Here is a 20994-nt window from a genome sequence, read left to right as displayed (position 1 = left end):
AAGGGCCTTCCGGCGGTTCCCTCACTGCGAGAAATGAGGTTACAGGGAACCAGGCAGAGGGCCTTCTCGGTGGTGGTGACCGCCCTGTGGAACGCCCTCCCATCAGATGTCAAAGGAAAAAACAACTACCAGACTTTTAGAAGACATCTGAAGGCAGCCCTGTTTAGGGAAGCTCATAATATCTGAAGGACTATTGTATTTTAATATTTTGTTGGAAGCCGCCCAGAATGGCTAGGGAAACACAGCCAGATGGGTGGGGTATAAGTAATAAATAATAAATTATTATTATTATTATTATTATTATTATTATTATTATTATTATTATCTTCATGCACTGTCCCGAGGCAAAAGGTGGCAGTTGTCACCAGACTGTGACTCGATCTCAAGACAAATTGGGCCAGGTTGTGTGGTACTTCCTAGAGATTAGCTGGTTCCCTTCTTGAATGGCCAGCAAACCTTGAGATAAATAAACAAATCCTTTTAGAAGCTTCCTTTAAGCAGGCTTTGGATGTAAAGGAAACTCGTGAGACGATATCTCCGGTAATCCAAAAATCACTGAGGCATGGGGCTCCCTTTGTAATCTGAGCCGCAGCAAATAAATGCGAGCAATGTACTGGTTGGGCTGGAATCCGGTTGACAAATAGTGCTGGTATTTGAGCCTAGGCGTTACATTTTGCAAATACATGGTGTCCTTGCATCAATCTGGGGTAAAAATCTGCAGTCCCTCCCCCCTTTCAGTTTTTTTTTGCTCTTAAAACCTCATTAGTTTGGTTATTCACCCATTAAGGCGGTGTTATAGATTTTGGAGAAAGACGCCCTAAACCTTAGAAAGTAATAAATGGTAGCAATTTGTTTAATTGGGATATGGATGAAAGTACAAGCTGCTAGGCTAGACAAGGAATCCCTGGCTTGGCTTCTGCAAACCAGCTTGGCAGGCCTAGCAAAGACTAAATCTTTTAACATGACCAATGGGGTCATACGAGAGGAAGCCTTTGGTCTGAGGAGACAGATGTTGCCAAGGTGATGGGATGTGTGTTTGAAGTGACAGGAAGAGAGAGTTTTTGAGCAAGGGGTGATGAGAGGAAGAAAAATTAAAAAATTGTTTCCAGTTAGCACCTTAGAGTCCAACCACATTTGTTATTGGTATGAGCTTTCGTGTGCATGCACACTTCTTTAGATACGAAGGTAAAGTAAAGGTAAAGGCAAAGGTACCCCTGCCTGTACAGGCCAGTCTTGACAGACTCTGGGGTTGTGCGCCCATCTCACTCTATAGGCCGGGGGCCAGCGCTGTCCGGAGACACTTCCGGGTCACGTGGCGAGCATGACATCGCTGCTCTGGCGAGCCAGAGCCGCACACGGAAACGCCATTTACCTTCCCGCTAGTAAGCAGTCCCTATTTATCTACTTGCACCTGGGAGTGCTTTCGAACTGCTAGGTTGGCAGGCGCTGGGACCGAGCAGCGGGAGCGCACCCCGCCGCGGGGATTCGAACCGCTGACCTTTCGATCGGCAAGCCCTAGGTGCTGAGGCTTTTACCCACAGTGCCACCCGCGTCCCGACTTAGATACGAAAGCTCATACCAATAACAAACTTAGTTGGTCTCTAAGGTACTACTGGAAAGAATTTTTTTATTTTGTTTCGACTACGGCAGACCAACACGGCTACCTACCTGTAACTAGCCCTAAAACAGCAATTTAACATGAATTTTACTATCTAATGAGACCGTTGATCCATAAAATGAAAGCAATAATCAATGTAAAGGTAAAGGGACCCCTGACCATTAGGTCCAGTCGTGGCCGACTCTGGGGTTGCGGCGCTCATCTCGCTTTATTGGCCGAGGGAGCCGGCGTACAGCTTCTGGGTCATGTGGCCAGCATGACCAAGCCGCTTCTGGCAAACCAGAGCAGCGCACGGAAACACTGTTTACCTTCCCACTAGAGCGGTACCTATTTATCTACTTGCACTTTGACGTGCTTTCGAACTGCTAGGTGGGCAGGAGCAGGGACCGAGCAACGGGAGCTCACCCCGTCATGGGGATTCGAACCGCCGACCTTCTGATCAGCAAGTCCTAGGCTCTGTGGTTTAACCCACAGCGCCACCTGCGTCTCAATAATCAATGTACCATATTATAAAATAAATAAGACCATATTGTAGATGATAAAAATTAAAATTAATATTTTTTTCTTACCTGCACTGATGATAGTCATTGTTTGGATACGTATCTGAAGAAGTGTGCATGCACACGAAAGCTCATACCAATCACAAACTAAGCTGGTCTCTAAGGCGCTACTGGAAGGAATTTTTCTATTTTGTTTCTACTACGGCAGACCAACACGGCTACCTACCTGTAATGATAAGAAGAAAGAAGAAGAAAGATTGGGATCCATCTTGGGCAGGTTGGCCGCAGGCTGTCTGGGAGAGATGCCTTGGACTGCTGCGGGGAACAAGCCCCTCTTGGAAGGACCGTGCTGTAAGATCTGGACTCCTTCCTTGCAGACTGAAGGAGTAAATAGGCAAATAGACCATCTTTCTTAAAAACTACAACAGCCTCCGCCATGTCTCAGTTCTCCAAAGGAACACAGACACTGAGTGAGCTCCTGGGACCCTCTGGGGTCTTGCTGCAGCTCAGCAGAGCGTGGAAATGGCATCCAACATTGGTAACAATCACATTCACTGTCCTTCCCCATGGATTTCAGTCATGGGAATGAGTTGGTGGGAACCCAAAGGGCCGTCCCTGTAATGTAAGGGGTACATGAGGAGCCCCAGTTCTTCTGCACTAATCCACCCCACAAAATAGTGGCTCTCTGTGTGTGCATGTGTAATCGGCCAGAGCAAATTGTGCGAGGGGAGAGGGGAAATTGGAAGATGAGAGAATTTGCTCTGCCTTTTAAGAGCGTCTCTGGTATTTGTAGGAAACAGCAGGTAAGGCTTTTCACAGCAGGGAAATTGAAATATACTCGGAGTTGAGTGCTGATTTCATGCTCTTTATTTCAGCTTGTGATAAACAGTGAGTGAGTGCTTTCCCCCCAAAACCTCTGGCTATACAGTGGTACCTCGGGTTAAGTACTTAATTGGTTCCGGAGGTCTGTACTTAACCTGAAACTGTTCTTAACCTGAAGCACCACTTTAGCTAATGGGGCCTCCTGCTGCTGCCGCGCCGCCGGAGCACGATTTCTGTTCTCATCCTGAAGCAAAGTTCTTAACCTGAAGCACTATTTCTGGGTTAGCAGAGTCTGTAACCTGAAGCGTATGTAACCTGAAGCGTATGTAACCCGAGGTACCACTGTATATACATTATTTACACCATGGGTCCCGTGTGATTGGCTGATTCAACTCCCCTCCTGGAGCCTGATTGGACTGTTCCTGCAGGCCAATCAGGTTGCTGATTCACTTCCTCCTGGAGCCGGAGTGGGCGGCTTCTGCAGACCAATCAGGTTGCTGCCTTCTAGGATCTTACCTGCCTATTGTTCTAGGATCCAAGCTCAGTACATAACAGAAATAAACATTATTACCTCCAAACTACTGCTAAAGACCAAGTTAAAGACCAAGTTAAAGAGATAGGCTGAATATCTGGAAACTAGCATGTGAATAATTTTGTTTCTGTGGCTCACAGACACCAGCTTTCATGACCTCTGCTCAGGCTGTGGTCTGCATGGCCCTATATACGTACCCTCCAACATTTCTCGCATGAAAACAGAGATGTCCCTCCAACATCTATCAGATAAAAATAGGAACATCCTACCACAGCCCTCTAGGGACATGGGTAGCGCTGTGAGTTAAACCACAGAGCCTAGAGCTTTCCGATCAGGTTGGTGGTTCGAATCCCAACGACGGGGTGAGCTCCCGTTGCTCGGTCCCTGCTCCTGCCCACCTAGCAGTTCGAAAGCATGTCAAAGTGCAAGTAGATAAATAGGTACTGCTCCGGCGGGAAGGTAAACGGCGTTTCCGTGCGCTGCTCTGGTTCACCAGAAACGGCTTAGTCATGCTGGCCACATGACCCAGAAGCTGTACGCCGGCTCCCTTGGCCTATAGAGCGAGATGAGCGCCGCAACCCCAGAGTCGGCCACGACTGGACCTAATGGTCAGGGGTCCCTTTACCTTTACCTTACCATAGCCCTCCAACATTTGTCCAATGCAAATAGGGATGTCCTAAGGAAAAGCGGGGCATTCTGGGATCAAATCGGAAACCGCTTCTGTAAATCTGGGACTGTCTCTGGAAAATAGGGACACTTGGACACTTATTTTCTCCATAATCTTATTCACCTTTATCATATGCCTTGCTTTTCCTCTCTAAATTAAAAAGACCCAAATGAGGCATACTTTTATTTTCAGTGCCTGCTAAAAGCATTTTTGTTTAGACATGCCTACCCAGACATGCTGAACATTGGCGTATGTTTTAATGTGTTTTCAGTTTACTGCTGGTTTTTCAAACCGTTCCGAACGGTTGTTTCTACTGATAATTTCATTGCTTTGTTCGTTTTCAGAGTGGGTGGGATGTTTTCAATGTATTCCCCTCCCTTGGTTTTTAATATATCTGTGTAGGTTTGGTCATTTGGTCGGTTGTAAGTTTATTTTAATTGCCTTGGGCAAGAAAAAGCAGCTAACGAATAATAATAATATTTTTTGTAAACCGCGTTGAGTTGTTTTTTAAAAAACAATCAAGTGGTATATAATTTTATGAAATAAATAAACAGAATATTTCAAAAACGGCTGTAAATTTTTTCACTTGGTTTTCAAGATCGCAGTTTTGTTTTGTTTTGTTTTTTTATTGCCAGTCATGGTTCCTGCCCCTGCGTCCCACCCACCCCGCCCTTTTCAAACCCCAGGGCTGGTTCTCATCTTGCATGGGGAAATGGCTTGGCTGGCGCTTACCTCTGTTAAGTAAATGATTTCTTCCAGCCCAGATGATTGGCTGCCGCAGCATTTAGCAGAGCGTCCAACAGCTCTGCTGAGAATAATACCCTCCCCCTCCCTCCTTCTTACTGTTGGAACAGCCCAAATGAAAATGTTAACTTGCTCCAGCTCATGAACAAACATGTGCTCACAGTGGAACATTGTGCCATCAGCCAAAAAAGAAGGAAATTAATCCCCAAGCCAGTTGACGGCTCGAAAAGCGTCATTCGGTGAAGAACTGATCTGCCAAACATGTGGCATTGATTTCATTCTGCTTCCGCAAATCTGGCCTTTCTCACAATTCTTTTAAAAATCACATTCATTGCCCATCTTTCTTCCAGGGAACTCACGGCGGCGAACGTGGTTTTCCCATTTCTCTATTTGATCTCCAGAACAGCCCTGCGAGGTAGGTTAGGCTGAGAGGGCCTTCTCAGTGGTGGCACCCGCCCTGTGGAACACCCTCCCATCAGATGTCAAAGAGAAAAACAACCACCAGACTTTTCGAAGGCAGTATACCTGAAGGAGCATCTCCACCTCCATCGTTCTGCCCGGACACTGAGCTCCAGCTCCGAGGGCCTTCTGGCGGTTCCCTCACTGTGAGAAGCCAAGTTACAGGGAACCAGGCAGAGGGCCTTCTCGGTAGTGGCACCCGCCCTGTGGAATGCCCTCCCACCAGATGTCAAATAGAAAAACAACCACCAGACTATTAGAAGACATCTGAGGGCACCCCTGTTTAGGGAAGCTTTTAATGTTTGATGCACTATTGTATTTTAATATTTTGTTGGAAGCTGCCCAGAGTGGCTGGGGAATCCCAGCCAGATAGGTGGGGTATAAATAAATTATTATTATTATTATTATTATTATTATTATTATTATTATTATTATTATTAGCCGTCTTGTGTATGCATTTTCAGAAGCCCTTGGCTGTCATTTTCTCATGCTGGAGCAGCCAGACTCCTAAAGGAAGACTTTCAAAGTTATGTTCCTGACTCCACAAGGCAGTTTTCGGTGATCAATTCAGAGCCCGTATCATTTTAATTCCACGGGCGCGTTTTGAGGGCCTATTGTCCCGATGAAATACCGCCCGCTTCCCAGGTGACGTGCCTCATTACACATATTCACAAGTCCCCCTCAAAAACGAAAACACCAGCCACCGGCTTAGAAAACAGAATATGTGTCCCCAAGCGTCAAGAGCCAAAATGGCCCAAGAACCGAGTCAGGTGTCATTGCATGACAATTAGTCCAGGGAACGTAGAATCAGAAAGAGCCTGAGCTTTGATCGAGATAGTGAAGTATTTTTTTAAAAAAATGAAAATAAGCCACCAACAAGCGCCAGACTCTGGTCTATTGTTGGAATCAAAGTGACTTTCCGTTCAGATTCTTGACCCCTGACCAGAGCGATCAGCTGGTCAAGCAGGGAACAAGGGCTTGTGGGGCCCCCCGGAAAGGTCAGTATAGGCCACCATCAATCACCCAAGCTCTTCTAGAGGCTGCCTTACATGTCAATTGATGAAGTAATGACTATTTAAGGCACCATTTCTCTTTGAAGTCGGGCGAGACAGGCGAGGGCCAGGAAGCGATGGAAGGGCTTTGCAGGGCTTTGGCTAAATCTGGAATGCTTCGCTTTCTGAACACGTGGGGTGGGATCGGATGCTTCCCCCGTACGGCGTGCGAAATCCGCGCAGGAGACGCTCGGCCGAGGTGCGAGAGGCATCTCGCGTATGCGTCAACAACGCCCGCACCCTCGCAGTGGGTGGGTGAGACTGATTTATCGAGCTGGACAGTTGCCATGCCACCTACCTCTCCCTCTCAGTGTCTCTCTCCTTTTCCCCCTCCGGGCGCTTCCAGGCTGTCCCTATCTTTGCGCGGAATTCGAATGTGCACCGGCAAAGGCAAGTTGCGCGGTTAAAGTCGGTTCAGAGCTGCTGCACAGCAAAGCTGCTCCTCTGCCCAAAGGGTGGGCTTTTTTTGGTGGTAAGGAAGGTGGCGAGTGTTGCAGGAAATGCCCCCCCCAATCATTCAGTTTGTACAAACACCACTTACACACACTCACACGCGACATACGCGGCGCTTCTGTTATAAATTCATAGAAAATCACCCGTACATCAGATCTGTACCGTTCCACTTTTATTTTACACCCTGAAGGAAGGACTATCTAAGGGGGGAGACTTGACACAAGGCAGCCAACACGTCCGCAGAGAGCCCTACCCAGTTGGCATGCCAACCTTGATGGTCCTAGACAGAAGATCATTACACTCACAAAGGACCCGCATATGGAAGTGGATTCAATACAGACTGAAACATAGGACAGTGACCAGCCCTTCCCTCTGGGGGCAGGAAACAGCGAACTCCTCTTTGTCCTCAGGAATGTAATCTTGGGGAGGGGCAAAGGAGGAACCAGGCAGGTGACAAGACACTCAGGTTACCACCACAACTCCTCCCTGAACCCCTCCTCTTTGTGATGTGTCAATGATGTAGTCATGATGTAGTCTTAGTGGTGTAGCATGGGGGATTAAAAAGGTAAAGGGACCCCTGACCATTAGGTCCAGTCGCGGACGACTCTGGGGTTGCGGCGCTCATCTCGCTTTATTGGTCAAGGGAGCCGGCATACAGCTTCTGGGTCATGTGGCCAGCATGACTAAGCCGCTTCTGGCGAACCAGAGCAGCGCACGGAAACGCCATTTGCCTTCCTGCCGGAGCGGTACCTTTCATCTACTTGCACTTTGACGTGCTTTCGAACTGCTAGGTTGGCAGGAGCAGGGACCGAGCAACGGGAGCTCAGCCCATCAAGGGGATTCGAACCGCTGACCTTTTGATCGGCAAGTCCTAGGCTCTGTGGTTTAACCCACAGCGCCACCCACATCCCTAGCATGGGGGATTAGTAGCTAATACAAGTTGGGGTCTTCTTTTGTTCGGGGCTTCCATCTTGTTCCACCTTGTGGCGGGTGGGAGTCCTGTCGCGACAGTCTTCAATAAAGGCCAAGCCTACTGGCTGCTGTTTTGCTCTGGTATTCCAGGCCGGTGTCCTTGTTTTTTTGTCCAAGGGAGCCCGCAGATTTCTCCGTTAACACGAGGAAACGTGCTAGAAAGCATGGGGGTTATTTATTTCATTTGACCCCCAAGGTCAAAACCAGTGAGCTTCATGGCTGAGCAGGAGATTTGAACCTGGGTCCCCCCAGTCCTGAGCTGACACTCTAACCACTGCACCACACTTCATACATCATTATAGCACCTCCCTGCAAAGGAGGCAGAATGAATGATGAATAAACAGGTCAGCTACAAGCAGCCTTTTCCCTCCAGGGTTGGGCAATTACGCCAATTTCTGTCTCTCTCGATTTCTTTCTTTTTTTTTTTAAAGAATTATTATTATTAAAATAATTCAACATTAATTCATACATATTACAAATATACAAACAAACATACATTTCATACAGTCCTTAAAAATATTCATACATACCCACACGCAATCCCACACATACTTCCTTTCCCCACGACCATCCCTCACCCCTCACCCCACCCTTGTCTTAGACTTCCAATCTAAAGGTAAAGGTAAAGGTACCCCTGCCCGTACGGGCCAGTCTTGCCAGACTCTAGGGTTGTGCGCTCATCTCACTCTATAGGCCGGGAGCCAGCGCTGTCCGCAGACACTTCCGGGTCACGTGGCCAGCGTGACAAGCTGCATCTGGCGAGCCAGCGCAGCACACGGAACGCCGTTTACCTTCCCGCTGGCAAGCGGTCCCTATTTATCTACTTGCACCCGGGGGTGCTTTTGAACTGCTAGGTTGGCAGGCGCTGGGACCGAATGACGGGAGCGCACCCCGCCGCGGGGATTTGAACCGCCGACCTTTCGATCGGCAAGTCCTAGACGCTGAGGCTTTAACCCACAGCACCACCCGCGTCCCTAGGCTTCCAATCTACTCAATTGCAATTTCTTTCCACTTCTATTACTTTCTTCCACACACTTTTAAACCAGCTTTCTGCTTCTTTTTCTGTTACACCTTGTTATCCAATCCTTTCCCCTGGAGTTCTCTGAAATTCATCAATGAGTTACCAAGCAGCTTCCAAGCAGGTGGGAACCAGTCCTCCATTTCCCTCGGGAGAACGATTGATCTAGGTTCGGATGCCTCCCCCCAAGTCCACCATAGCTGACAACTTTTCCATTTTCTTGCGAGGAATCCTATTCAGAATAAGGGAATTTCCCTTTTAAAAAGGGGGAAAGTTGACAGCTATGAAGTCCACAGGTGACAGCGACGCAGAACGCCTGCTGGACAAATGTGTGCATCCCTTTTCCAACACTGACAAATTGCACCCAGAGGTACAGCCAGCTGTTTAACAATCATCGTGAGTCATGCTCACTTGCAGCTCACATGTGCATATAACTGATCCAGGAACCCTTCCAACAGTTTACATGTAATAAAACAGCTTATCTGATGCAGTTGTGTTTTTCTGTTGTTTGGCAACAGCCTGGAGCCGTGTCTCTTCCAGAAGATCTTGGCTCACTGCTCCTTCTCTGCAAGCTGTGGTAAATTTGTGACACAGCGATCTGAATACTGGGAGAGCACCAGGAAGGTCAAGGGTCAAGTCCCTGTTCATCCATAAAACTCAATGGGTGGCCATCTGTTAGCCTCTCTTTCCCTCTCCTCTCCTGATATACTTTTTCCCTAGCAAAGAATTTGAGCCAACTTAGGCCCATATAATGACTTACAAAAGAAAGCCCAGAACTGGTAAGAGATATCTGCAGAAAAGGAGGCTGAGGAGGAAGCGTGGACAAGGGGTTGAAAGTGTAAATAGGGGTGCAAAGACTGCAGAGAGAATAATTGGGTGTCCTCTTCCCACCTTGGATCAAATCTATGCTGCCAGGTGCCATAAGAAAGCTGCAGAGATAGTGCAGGATAGTGCACACCCTGGAAATGATCTCTTTCAGCTTCTGCCTCCTGGAAGAAGGTCCAGGGTTATAAAGACTAGGACTAGCCGCCTGAGAAACAGTTTCTATCCAAATGCAATTTTGGTTTTAAACGCAGTGTAAGGTAGTCTCTTTGGGAGTAAAGGTAAAGGGACCCCTGACCGTTAGGTCCAGTCGTGACCGACTCTGGGGGTTGCGGCGCTCATCTCGCTTTAGTGGCCAAGGGAGCTGGCGTTCAACTTCCGGGTCATGTGGCCAGCATGACTAAGCCGCTTTTGGCGAACCAGAGCAGCGCACGGAAACGCCGTTTACCTTCCCGCCAGAGTGATACCTATTTATCTACTTGCACTTTGATGTGCTTTCAAACTGCTAGGTTGGCAGGAGCAGGGACTGAGCAACGGGAGCTCACCCCGTCACGGGGATTCGAACCGCCGACCTTCTGATCGGCAAGTCCTAGGCTCTGTGGTTTAGACCACAGCGCCACCCATGAGTATATTGGATTTAATTATGGGGTGTCAGAGTTTTTAGGGGCTAACCAGGTTGGGATAGCTGGGATATCAGGCTTGTTGGTTTTTGAATGTCTGATGTAGATTTTTTTCAGTTTCGTTGGGACAATGACAATAAAGATTATCACATTGTGTCATATCATATCGTAAAGGAGTGCAGAAAAAGCTTCAGAAATGGCTGCTGGGCATCATAGCTTTGCTCTGCCTTCACAGCTGGAGGCAGTGATGCTTCTAAACACCACTTGCTGGAGACCACAGGACGGGAATCGTAAAACCACAGAATTGCAGAGTTGGAAGGGACCCCATCTGGTCCAGCCCCTTGCCACGCAGAAATGGTCTTGTGTTCAAATCCTGCTTGCTAGTTTCCCACAAGCATCCGGTTGGCCCCTGCAAGAACAGGATCCTGGACTAGATGGGCCTGATCCAGACAGCTCTTCTGATGTTCTTAAATGGGGTTGGGAAGTAGTTGAAGGAGACGGGAAAGGGAAGTTCTAGGAGATTAATGAGGGGAAATAGTAGTGAGTTGGCAAATGACATGAGCAGAGGTGAAGCCCCTATATAACACCATCATAATGGCGACACCACTATATACATAATACAGTGGTACCTCGGGTTACAGACGCTTCAGGTTACAGACTCCGCTAACCCAGAAATAGTACCTCGGGTTAAGAACTTTGCTTCAGGATGAGAACAGAAATCACACGGTGGTGGCGCAGCGGCAGCAGGAGGCCCCATTAGCTAAAGTGGTACCTCAGGTTAAGAACAGTTTCAGGTTAGGAACGGACCTCCGGAATGAATTAAGTTCTTCACCAGAGGTACCACTGTATTCCGGGTGTGGTCTGACCAAGGCAGAATAGTGCGATGCTAATACAGCGGATGTATGGAAGTAGTGCTTCAGGTTAAGAACTTTGCTTCAGGATGAGAACAGAAATTGCGCGGCAGCAGTGGGAGGCCCCATTAGCTAAAGTGGTACCTCAGGTTAAGAACAGTTTCAGGTTAAGAATGGACCTCCAGAATGAATTAAATATTTAACCTGAGGTACCACTGTACTATATACATAATACTATACGTATACATAATGGTGACATAATGGGTTCAATAACAGGTGGAGACGAATCAGCGTATAGAGGGGAGGTCAAAAAAATATCTACATGGTGCCTAGGGAACAACTTCCACCTTAATATCAGCAAGACAAAGGAGATGGTGTTGGACTTTCGGAGGAAGAGAGGAGAACTAGCCCCGCTGTACATTGGGGAGGGCTGTGTGGAGAGAGTCTTTTCCTTTAAATTCCTAGGAGTTTATCTCAGTGAAGACCTTACTTGGAAAATAAATACAACCCAGGTGGTAAAGAAAGCCCAAGAGAGACTCCATCTCCTCAGAATATTGCAGAAGAACGATGTCAATTTGATGATCTCCTTCTACCGGTCCACAACAGAAAGTGTCCTTTCCTACTGCATCACGGTCTGGTATGCTGGTTTGACATCAGCTGATAGGAAGTGCCTACAGAGGTTGGTGAATACAGCACAAGATATTATGGGCTGTCCCGCGAATCCGCTGGATGACATCACGGAAGAACGTTGCCTCAGGAGAGTGAGGAAAATTCTCAGGGATGATTCACACCCTGGCCGGCACTTTCTTGATAAAGTATTTCAATAATAACAAGATTTACCCACCCGGGAAGAATGGCAGATGAAGTTGATGGACTATATGGAACTGGCGGAAATGACTGGCAGAATCCGAGACCAGGGAGAAGAGTCGGTGGAAGAAGACTGGAAAAAGTTTAAAGACTATTTACACAAATACTGTAAAATTAATGAATGTTAGAAGAATGTTGGAATGGAGTTATATGGCTTTAGTAGAAATGTTATAAGGAATTAAGTATAAATAGATTAATAGAATATTAAAGGAAAAAATAAGGTTAGAATGTGTTAAGATAATTATATGATAGAAAACAGAGGAAGATGGAAAGGAATTGCTGAAACAATTAACAGAAGTGGAATACAAAAAGGGAGGTGTGAGGAGGTCGTGGAAATAAGTGAATGAAAGATAAGATATTGAAATTGTTTGATGTGTTTTAAGCTGTTTTTGTTTGGTTATGTGTTAGTGTTATGTAGTGTTTTTGTATTGTATTGTTCTTTTTTTGTAGTGTTGTGTTTAAATTGTTGGAAAAGTAATAAATATTATTTTTTTAAAAAAAGTATTTCAATAATAGTTAATAATGGGGGGGGGGGGTTAAACAAAACAAAAGAGAGAAAGACTGTATTTGGTTTCCATGCCTGCAGCTGCCAACCCCTAGTGTACGATACCCATAAAGAGACACACAGTTGCTTGCAGATTTCGCATTTAATCTGAGAAACCTCTGGCACTGGGCAATTAATGAGGATCAAAGAATGCAGCCAAGAGAAAAGTGAAGGCTGGCAAACTACTTCTAATCCACCAAGCAAGACTTGAGAGACCCCCTGCTTCTCCCCACCCCACCCTTCCTGCAAACGCCCTCCAGAAATTCCTCCAGGAAAAATGACCATCTAAGAAGTAAACTGGAATCTCCGCCCGATTTATGTCAGAGCCGTCTACTAGGGGACCGAGCGCCACCTGGTGGCTGAGAGGAGAAACATCAGCAGATGATAATCACATGTCGAAAGGTTGCTGAAAGAACCGGCGCAGGTGTGGATGTCTCTGTGGGTGCATTTGATCTGCGTGATTGCAGTCTTTTCCTCAAATGGACTTCCACCTGTATGCAGATCTTAAGAACATGAGATGAGCCCTGCCAAAGGTCCAGCGTCCTGTATTCCGTAATGTCCCACTAAATGCCAGTGGGAAGCAAAAAAATGAAGGGAATCGGCATAACAGCATTTTCTTGCTGCAGTTCCCCAGCCCAAGAAAGCAGTTTCTGCACATGCTGTAGGAGAAGAGTTTGGATTTGATATCCCGCCTTTCACTCCCTTTAAGGAGTCTCAAAGCGGATCACAATCTCCTTTCCCTTCCTCCCCCACAACAAACACTCTGTGAGGTGAGTGGGGCTGAGAGACTTCAGAGAAGTGTGACTGGCCCAAGGTCACCCAGCAGCTGCATGTGGAGGAGCAGGGAAGCAAACCCGGTTCCCCAGATTACGAGACTACCGCTCTTAACCACTACACCACACTGGTGTAGAGGGAACTAGGGAGGTCCTGGGCTGCCCAGACAACAAGACCCCCCCTCTCGGCCTCGCTGATGTGGTCCGAAGGAAAGCAGAGCAAGACGTTTGGCACCTGCTTGGCTGCAGGAATTGCCAGAAAGAGGCATTACAAGGCTTCAACCAACTGTTTTGGGGACCCACTATGAAAAGGAGGAGGCTGGACGTGGCGTTTTCCAGCTCAGCTGGCCGCTTTGTGGCCACGAAAGACAGAGGCTCCGGGCGCGGCGCTGCTTCGGTGCAGGATGGTGGAGGTGAGCACGGGCAGCGAGCTGATGCCGGGAGGTGTGTCCCTGGTGCCCTCCAGAACTCCGCGCCCCGGCGCCTCATGCCACTAGCCTCTATGGGTAACATGCCCCTGCTTCTGATATTTGAAGGTTGACATTTTGATGGAGCCTGGGAATCTGCACAGAGTTTTTGTTGTTGTTGTTTAGTCGTTTAGTCGTGTCCGACTCTTTGTGACCCCCTGGACCAGAGCACGCCAGGCACTCCTGTCTTCCACTGCCTCCCGCAGTTTGGTCAAACTCATGCTGGTAGCTTGGAGAACACTGTCCAACCATCTCGTCCTCTGTCGTCCCCTTCTCCTTGTGCCCTCCATCTTTCCCAGCATCAGGGTCTTTTCCAGGGAGTCTTCTCTTCTCTGCACAGAGTAGCAATGAACATCTCCATCCAGGCTACAGCCCTGAGTTCACTGCTCTCCTGAGCCATCACCAGGGTTGGCTCGCTCATGAGGCAAGATGAGGAGACCACCTCAGGCAGCAGGATCCACAGGAGCAGCGGATCCAGATGTACAGCTTTATTCCCCCCTTGTTCCTGATGTAGATCTTTGATCACCCCTTCTTCCCGGAAGGGGAGGAGGCACCATTTTGTGGTTTGCCTCGGGCACCAAAATAGGTTGGGTCAGCCGTGGCCATCACTGTTTCTATTCAAAGGGGCTACCTGCTGGATATTTAGGCAACCATGCATGAGAGGAGATCCAGCGCTGAGGGCCTTCTGGCGGTTCCCTCATTGCGAGAAGTGAGGTTACAGGGAACCAGACAGAGGGCCTTTTAGGTGGTGGCACCCGCCCTGTGGAACGCCCTCCCACCAGATGCCAAGGAAATAAACAACCATTCTACTTTTAAAAGACAACTGAAGGCGGCCCTGTTTAGGGAAGTTTTTAATATTTAATGCTGTATTGTTTTTAACACTTGATTGGAAGCCGCCCAGAGTGGCTGGGGAAACTCAGCCAGATGGGCAGGGTATAAATAATAAATTATTATTTTATTATTATTATTCATCATGAAAGGCCTCCTTCCACCTGCCTTGCCCCACCCTCTAGTCTCTGCTTCTCAATTTGTATTGTATTATTTTATGCACTGTGGCTTGCCATTGTTTTACTGAGTGCAGTTTAGAAATTATTTATTGTTAATTGTTAAGAGTGGATTTCTGTTTAATTTTTATTGGCTGATATTATTATTCTATACTATTCTAATGATTGTTGAATGTTACTTTTTAAATGTAGGTTGCTTATTTTAAAGTTATGCTTTATTATCACATTTTTGTATTGCATTAGATTGTTATAAGGTGTACATTCTTTGTTTCTTCAGCTTGTAAACTGCCTTGGGCATTGTAAGATAGAAAGACGGTAGACAAATTAAAAGTGAAGATGATAATGATTGTTATAAGAATTTTAAGGTCATATATTTAAAAAATTAAATGTTCATAACTGTATATATAAACTACATGTCTGAAACCCCATAGAACAAATCGACCTCAAATATTTCTCTGCAAGGTTAAAGTGGGAAACCTCCTCATTGTCTCTTTCCTCACAAATCCTGTCTTAAGGGCACATTCAAGATATGAAGAGGGTGTGAGCCTGTGATCTGTGACCTAGATTCAGGAATTAAGTAGTTATAATAACAAAAGAGTGGCCAAAACCCAGATAATGCAATCAGGTAACTTGCCAGACAGGTGATAAACGAAGCACTCATATTTCTGTTGTAGACCGCCTTTCCTGTGATGTATGTATGATGTTTCTGGGGGCGGTCTTGGACTGCAGGGCGGGCAATTTAAAATGTCTATATAAGGTTGGCCACACCTTTGTTCTGGGTCCTCTTCCTTCTCCTGCATGTGAGGGGAGCACCCTGTTGCAACAGTTAATAAAAATCATGCTTGCTAGCTGCTTTGCTTCTCAATATTCTCTGGTTGGTATCTGTTATTTTCTCCTACCGAAAGAGAACCTAGAAAAGGACTCTATATGGGCTCTTAGGTACCCCATAAGGGAAAAGGAGCAGTATTTCTTACTTATATCAATGATGATACACTAACAAATGCCATTGGCTTTTTGGTTGGAGGATGGAGGGGAGAAGAGGTTTCGGCGTGGGGAGGGCAAGGGCTCTCTGCAAAAACTCAAAGGCTAACTGTCAGGGAACTGCCGGAGAAGGGACCAGCAGGGGGAGAGAGAACACTTCCTTTGAGGAAGGAAATAGGAGTGACACCAGGAAGCAAGGGGGAACTGCGGAGAGAGGGCTCCAAGACTCTTCCACAGAGACCAGCAGGGAGAGCCCAGGACCTCCGTTGGGCATGCCCACTCTGCGCAGGAGACTTCCACGCAGGGAGGCTAGGAGGAGACTTGGCGTCAAAGAGTTTCTATGTTGGAAGAATTTCAGGAAACGCCCACTGACGGATTCTGCCAGTGACTGACACAGCCATGGAGAAAGGGCTGTCCAGCCAGGGAAAGGTTTAGCCAGGCTACTTTGCCTAGAACAGTAGCACCCTTTACGCACAAGCAACCCCAACTCCCTTTACACTAACCTTGGACGTATCTAGGATTAAAATGCCAGAAAAAGCAGTGTAGTTTAAGAGCACTGGTGGTGTTTGTGTTATGCGGACCAGGGAATCGCCAGAGATATTGGTTCTTTGTCTAGAAAGAAATAGCCTGCTGGCCATGTGTATCTTATATCAAAAAAGTTTGTTGATGGCACCCTGTGTGTTTCCAGTTTCAAAGTCTTCTAATTCCTGGGAACAATGTGTGCCTCTAATCTTCTTTTCTTTGCTCATCCAGATTCTCAAATCAACAACGGCTTATGCATTTAATATCCTTTCTCCCTGGGGACGGCCGCTAAATTCTCTGGGTCTAATGATTCCACTCCAATTTAGACGCCACGTCAAATATTTTCTCTAACATTCCCAATTGTGGACAATGTTTTGTTTTTGTTTTTTTAACCCCTTGAATTGCGGAAGGTCGCCCTTAACATTAACCAACAAGGCCAACCATATACTCCGTGGACTGGGAAGTAAGTCCCACTGAACTGAATGGGATAAGAAACACAGATAGGGTTGTGCTCTGAGTGCTTTTTTTAAAAAAAAATAATTTTTATTAAGTACAAATTAAAAAACATACATCTTTACAACAAAAGAAAATACAAAAGAAAAGAAAATACATATATCCAAGGGGAAAAATTAGAAAATACTTTGTCTCTTTTCACATCTACAGTTATTTATACCTCTAGAAAATGCTATTCACAATAAAGGAGTGAAATGAAAGATAAGATATCAGAATAAAGAAAAAACAACAAAAAAGAAGTAAAAGAAAAAGATCATAAGTGGAAATTTTTAAAAGTAGATCAGTATTCACTATACATAGCCGTTTCCCATCTATATTTATATTCAATTGTATAATTTCATCTTGTCCTTATCTACCCTAAATAAAGAGTGTTTTTTAAAAGACTTGCACCCTTTGCCTCACGCGTTTTTAATAATCCGTTCGTCAGATCCTCTGTTCTTCATATTTTCCCTTTGGATTTCCTTAATGTCTCACTTTGTATTTTTTATTACGCACAAGATTATTCTAAACACAACCAGATTTTTGTAGTCGAGCCCTGGTTTTGTAAATAATCATTTAAGAACCCCCATTGCTTCATAACCATAGTTTTGGATTTTCTCCTTATTATGTTGGTTAACATTTGGTTAATGTTAAGGGGTTGGACTCGATGGCCCTTGTGGTCTCTTCCAACTCTATGATTCTATGATTCTATATCCATCAGTTTTGCTAGTTCCAGGTACTCGCAAAGTTTCCCCAACCATTCTCTTTTTGTTGGGATGCTATCTTCTTTCCAAGAGCTAGCAATCAAAATTCTCGCTGCTGTTGTCACGTATAGAAATAAGTTACCATATTTTTCGCCCTATAGGACGCACTTTCCCCCCTCCAAAAATGAAGGGGAAATGTGTGTGCGTCCTATGGGGCGAATGCAGGCTTTCGCTGAAGCCTGGAGAGCGAGAGGGGTCGGTGCGCACTGACCCCTCTCCCTCTCCAGGCTTCAGGAAGCTATCCGCAAGCCTTGGGAGCCCGCAGGAGTTCCCGCCGGGCTCCCCAGGCTTGCGCAGAGCTGCCTGCACCCCGAAGCCCCGGCGCGACTGCTCAGTGCTTCGGGTAGCTCTGCGCAAGCCGCGGGAGTCCTCCCCCAGCTTGGCAGAGCCGCCTCTTATCCCAAAGCCCCGGCGTGCTGGGCAGTCGCGCCGGGGCTTCGGTAGCTCCACGCAAGCCGCGGGAGGGCTCCCATGGCTTGCGCAGAGCAGCCTGTTCTGGGGGCTGGGGTCAACCCAGCCCCGCGCCTGGGGGGGGGGGAATAATTTTTTTTTCTTTATTTCCCCCCCAAAAAACTAGGTGCGCCTTATGGGCCGGTGCGTCCTATGGGGCGCAAATTATGGTAGTTTTTTTCCTGAGTGCTTTTGTTAAGTATCTGTCAAAACTGAATTTCAAAAGTGAAATATACTCAGAGTCGAGAGTGGATTTCATGCTCCTTATTCCGCTCATAGTGGTGAGGAGGAATGAAAGTTTCCCCAAAGTATCTGCTTTATATACATTATTTACACAATGGGCTGCACGTGATTGGCTAATTCCAGAATTCTCCTGTAGGCCAATCAAGTTGTGGATTCACTTCCACCTGGAGCTGGATTGGGTGGCTCCTGCAGACCAATCAGATTGCTGCATTGTTCTAGGACCAATCAGACTGCTGAATTTGGATCCTATTGTTCTAGGACCAATCAGACTGCTGCATTCTGGATCCTATTCAACTCAGTACATAACACAAAGTGAGGACGATGTAATGTTTCATCATTTTTATTTGTAATTGGCAGCAGTCGTTCCATCAGGCTGCAGCAGAGGGCGATGGGTCTACAGGTCGTCTCCATCTGCTCTGCTGAAAGAGCCATTCCACCAGGCTATAGACTATATCTACATTGTTGGCACATCCATCGGTCTCAAGAGATAATGGAGGGCGCCTCCTGTAGTCAGACCACTGTGTTAGCAGCAGCAAAGTGGCCTCTCAGGGGCGCAAGCTGGGGCAGTGTGTCTGGAGGTCCCGGGCTGCCCAGGCAACAAGACCCCACTGTCTTCCCAGAGATATTTGTAAGCTGCTCTGGGAGCCTTTTTTCTGTCTGAAGAGTGGGATGAAAATGCTAATAATAATTTGAATCCTCAGTTTTTCTCTCTCTTCACAATTTGGCTTCCTTTTCTCTCTTCCAGATTACCTCTGCCTGAAAATGCAGTAAATAAATAAATTAACAATAATAATAATTATTATTTATTTATACACCGCCCATCTGGCTGGGTTTTTCCCTGCCACTCTGAGTGGCTCCCAACAGCATATTAAAAACACAATAAAACAATCAAACATAAAAAATGTGCCTAAACAGGGCTGCCTTCAGATGTCTTCTAAAAGTCAAAACAAAAAAAATTCCTTCCAGTAGCACCTTAAAGACCAACTAAGTTAGTTCTTGGTATGAGCTTTCGTGTGCATGCACACTTCTTCACTGAAGAAATGTTTTTTTGTTTTGACTATGGCAGACCAACACGGCTACCTATCTGTTTCTAAAAGTCAGATACAGTGTTTATTTCCTTGACATGTGGTGGGAGGGCGTTCCACAGGATGGGTGCCACCACTGAAAAGGCCCTCTGCCTGGTTCCCTGTAACCTCCCTTCTCGAAGGGAGGGAACCGCTAGAAGGCCCTCGGCGCTGGACCTCAGTGTCCGGGCAGAACGATGGGGGTGGAGACGCTCCTTCAGGTCTACTGGGCCAAGGCTGTTTAGGGCTTTCAAGGCCAGCACCAACACTTTGAATTGTGCTTGGAAATATACTGGGAGCCAATGCAGGTCTTTCAGGACCGGTGCTATGTGGTTTCGGCAGCCACTCCCAGTCACCAGTCTAGCTGCCACATTCTGGATTCTCTGCAGGGTTCTCTGTAGGATCCAGAAACTGGCAGGGCTTACTGTCAGTAGGACCCTGGCAGAGACACATGCCTGACTGGCATGTTCTCTCCCTCCTGGTCTTTCGTTCGTGAGCTTCAAAAGCTTTATTCTGCCCAAACATCACAGCGACTGATACCTACAGACACCAGCACACTTAAGGATCCACAGAGTTTGCGCAACCTGCTCGTGACAGACTGCAGCAACTCAGCATTTTGACTAATCTACTTTATTTACATATAAACACACACGGAGAACTGCAACATGGCTCCTTCTCTCTCTAGCATCAGACAGCAAAGAGAAAAAGGACAAAGGACAATAGTCCCACTTCACGGAACACAGTAACACAAACATCCTGTCCCCGTCACTTCCCACTCTGTGGAGTCCAAACATACCATGTCATGTGAAAGACAAAAAATCCCCTGACTGCAATCGTGGAGCAGGAATTCTAACACTTAGATGGTGGAGATGCCCTTCTTAAATTTTATTTTCTTGTTTGTGTGAAGATATCCCCCCCTCCACCAATTTGTTGTTGTTTATTCATTTAGTTGTGTCCGACTCTTCGTGACCCCCTGGACCAGAGCATACCAGGCACTCCTGTCTTCCACTGCCTCCCGCAGTTTGGTCAAACTCATGTTTGTAGCTTCGAGAACACTGTCCAACCATCTCATCCTCTGTCGTCCCCTTCTCCTTGTGCCCTCCGGAAAGAGGTGGATTTGCCCTGCCAGACCTTAAACTTTATTATGAATCAGCAGCTTTCTGCTGGTTGAAAGAATGGCTACTCCTTGAAAACACAGACATTTTGGATCTGGAAGGTTTTAATAATGTATTTTGTTGGCATGCATATCTGTGGTATGATAAGGTCAAAGCACATAAAGCATTTAAAAACCACATTGTCAGGAAAGCACTGTTTAATGTCTGGATAAGATATAAGGATTTGCTTGAAAACAAAACCCCAAGGTGGTTGTCACCGATGGAAGCGAAGGCTCAGAAAAAACTCAATATGGAGGCCAAATGGCCGAAATATTGGGAAATTTTGGAACAAGTGGGAGACAAACTGAAATTGCAGAGTTATGAAAAACTAAAAAACAAAGTGCGAGATTGGCTTCATTATTATCAAATAATGGAGGCATATAATCTGGACAAAAAAATTGGATTCCAGGTGGAAAAATCAAAATTGGAAACAGAACTGTTAGATCCCAAAACTAAGACTTTGTCAAGGATGTATAACTTGCTGTTGAAATGGAATACTCAGGATGAAACGGTGAAATCTGCTATGATTAAATGGGCAC

General features: G+C 46.4%; 1 protein-coding gene across 1 annotated transcript in view; it reads left to right on the top strand.

The window, feature by feature from the left end:
- The first annotated feature begins 13618 nt into the window (after positions 1 to 13618).
- The window catches only part of LOC114595437 (retinal guanylyl cyclase 2), a 69914-nt gene continuing 62538 nt past the window's right edge, over positions 13619 to 20994 (top strand). The window contains exon 1 of the mRNA XM_077926774.1: positions 13619 to 13758. Within this exon, the coding sequence (XP_077782900.1) occupies positions 13619 to 13758 (140 nt within the window). The remainder of the gene's footprint in view (positions 13759 to 20994) is intronic.

The sequence above is a fragment of the Podarcis muralis genome, chromosome 4 (assembly GCF_964188315.1).
Source record: "Podarcis muralis chromosome 4, rPodMur119.hap1.1, whole genome shotgun sequence".
In the NCBI taxonomy this organism is placed as follows: Eukaryota; Metazoa; Chordata; class Lepidosauria; order Squamata; family Lacertidae; genus Podarcis; species Podarcis muralis.
The sequence above is the reverse complement of the archived record's forward strand: the minus strand, read 5'-3'. Positions and strand labels throughout refer to the sequence as shown.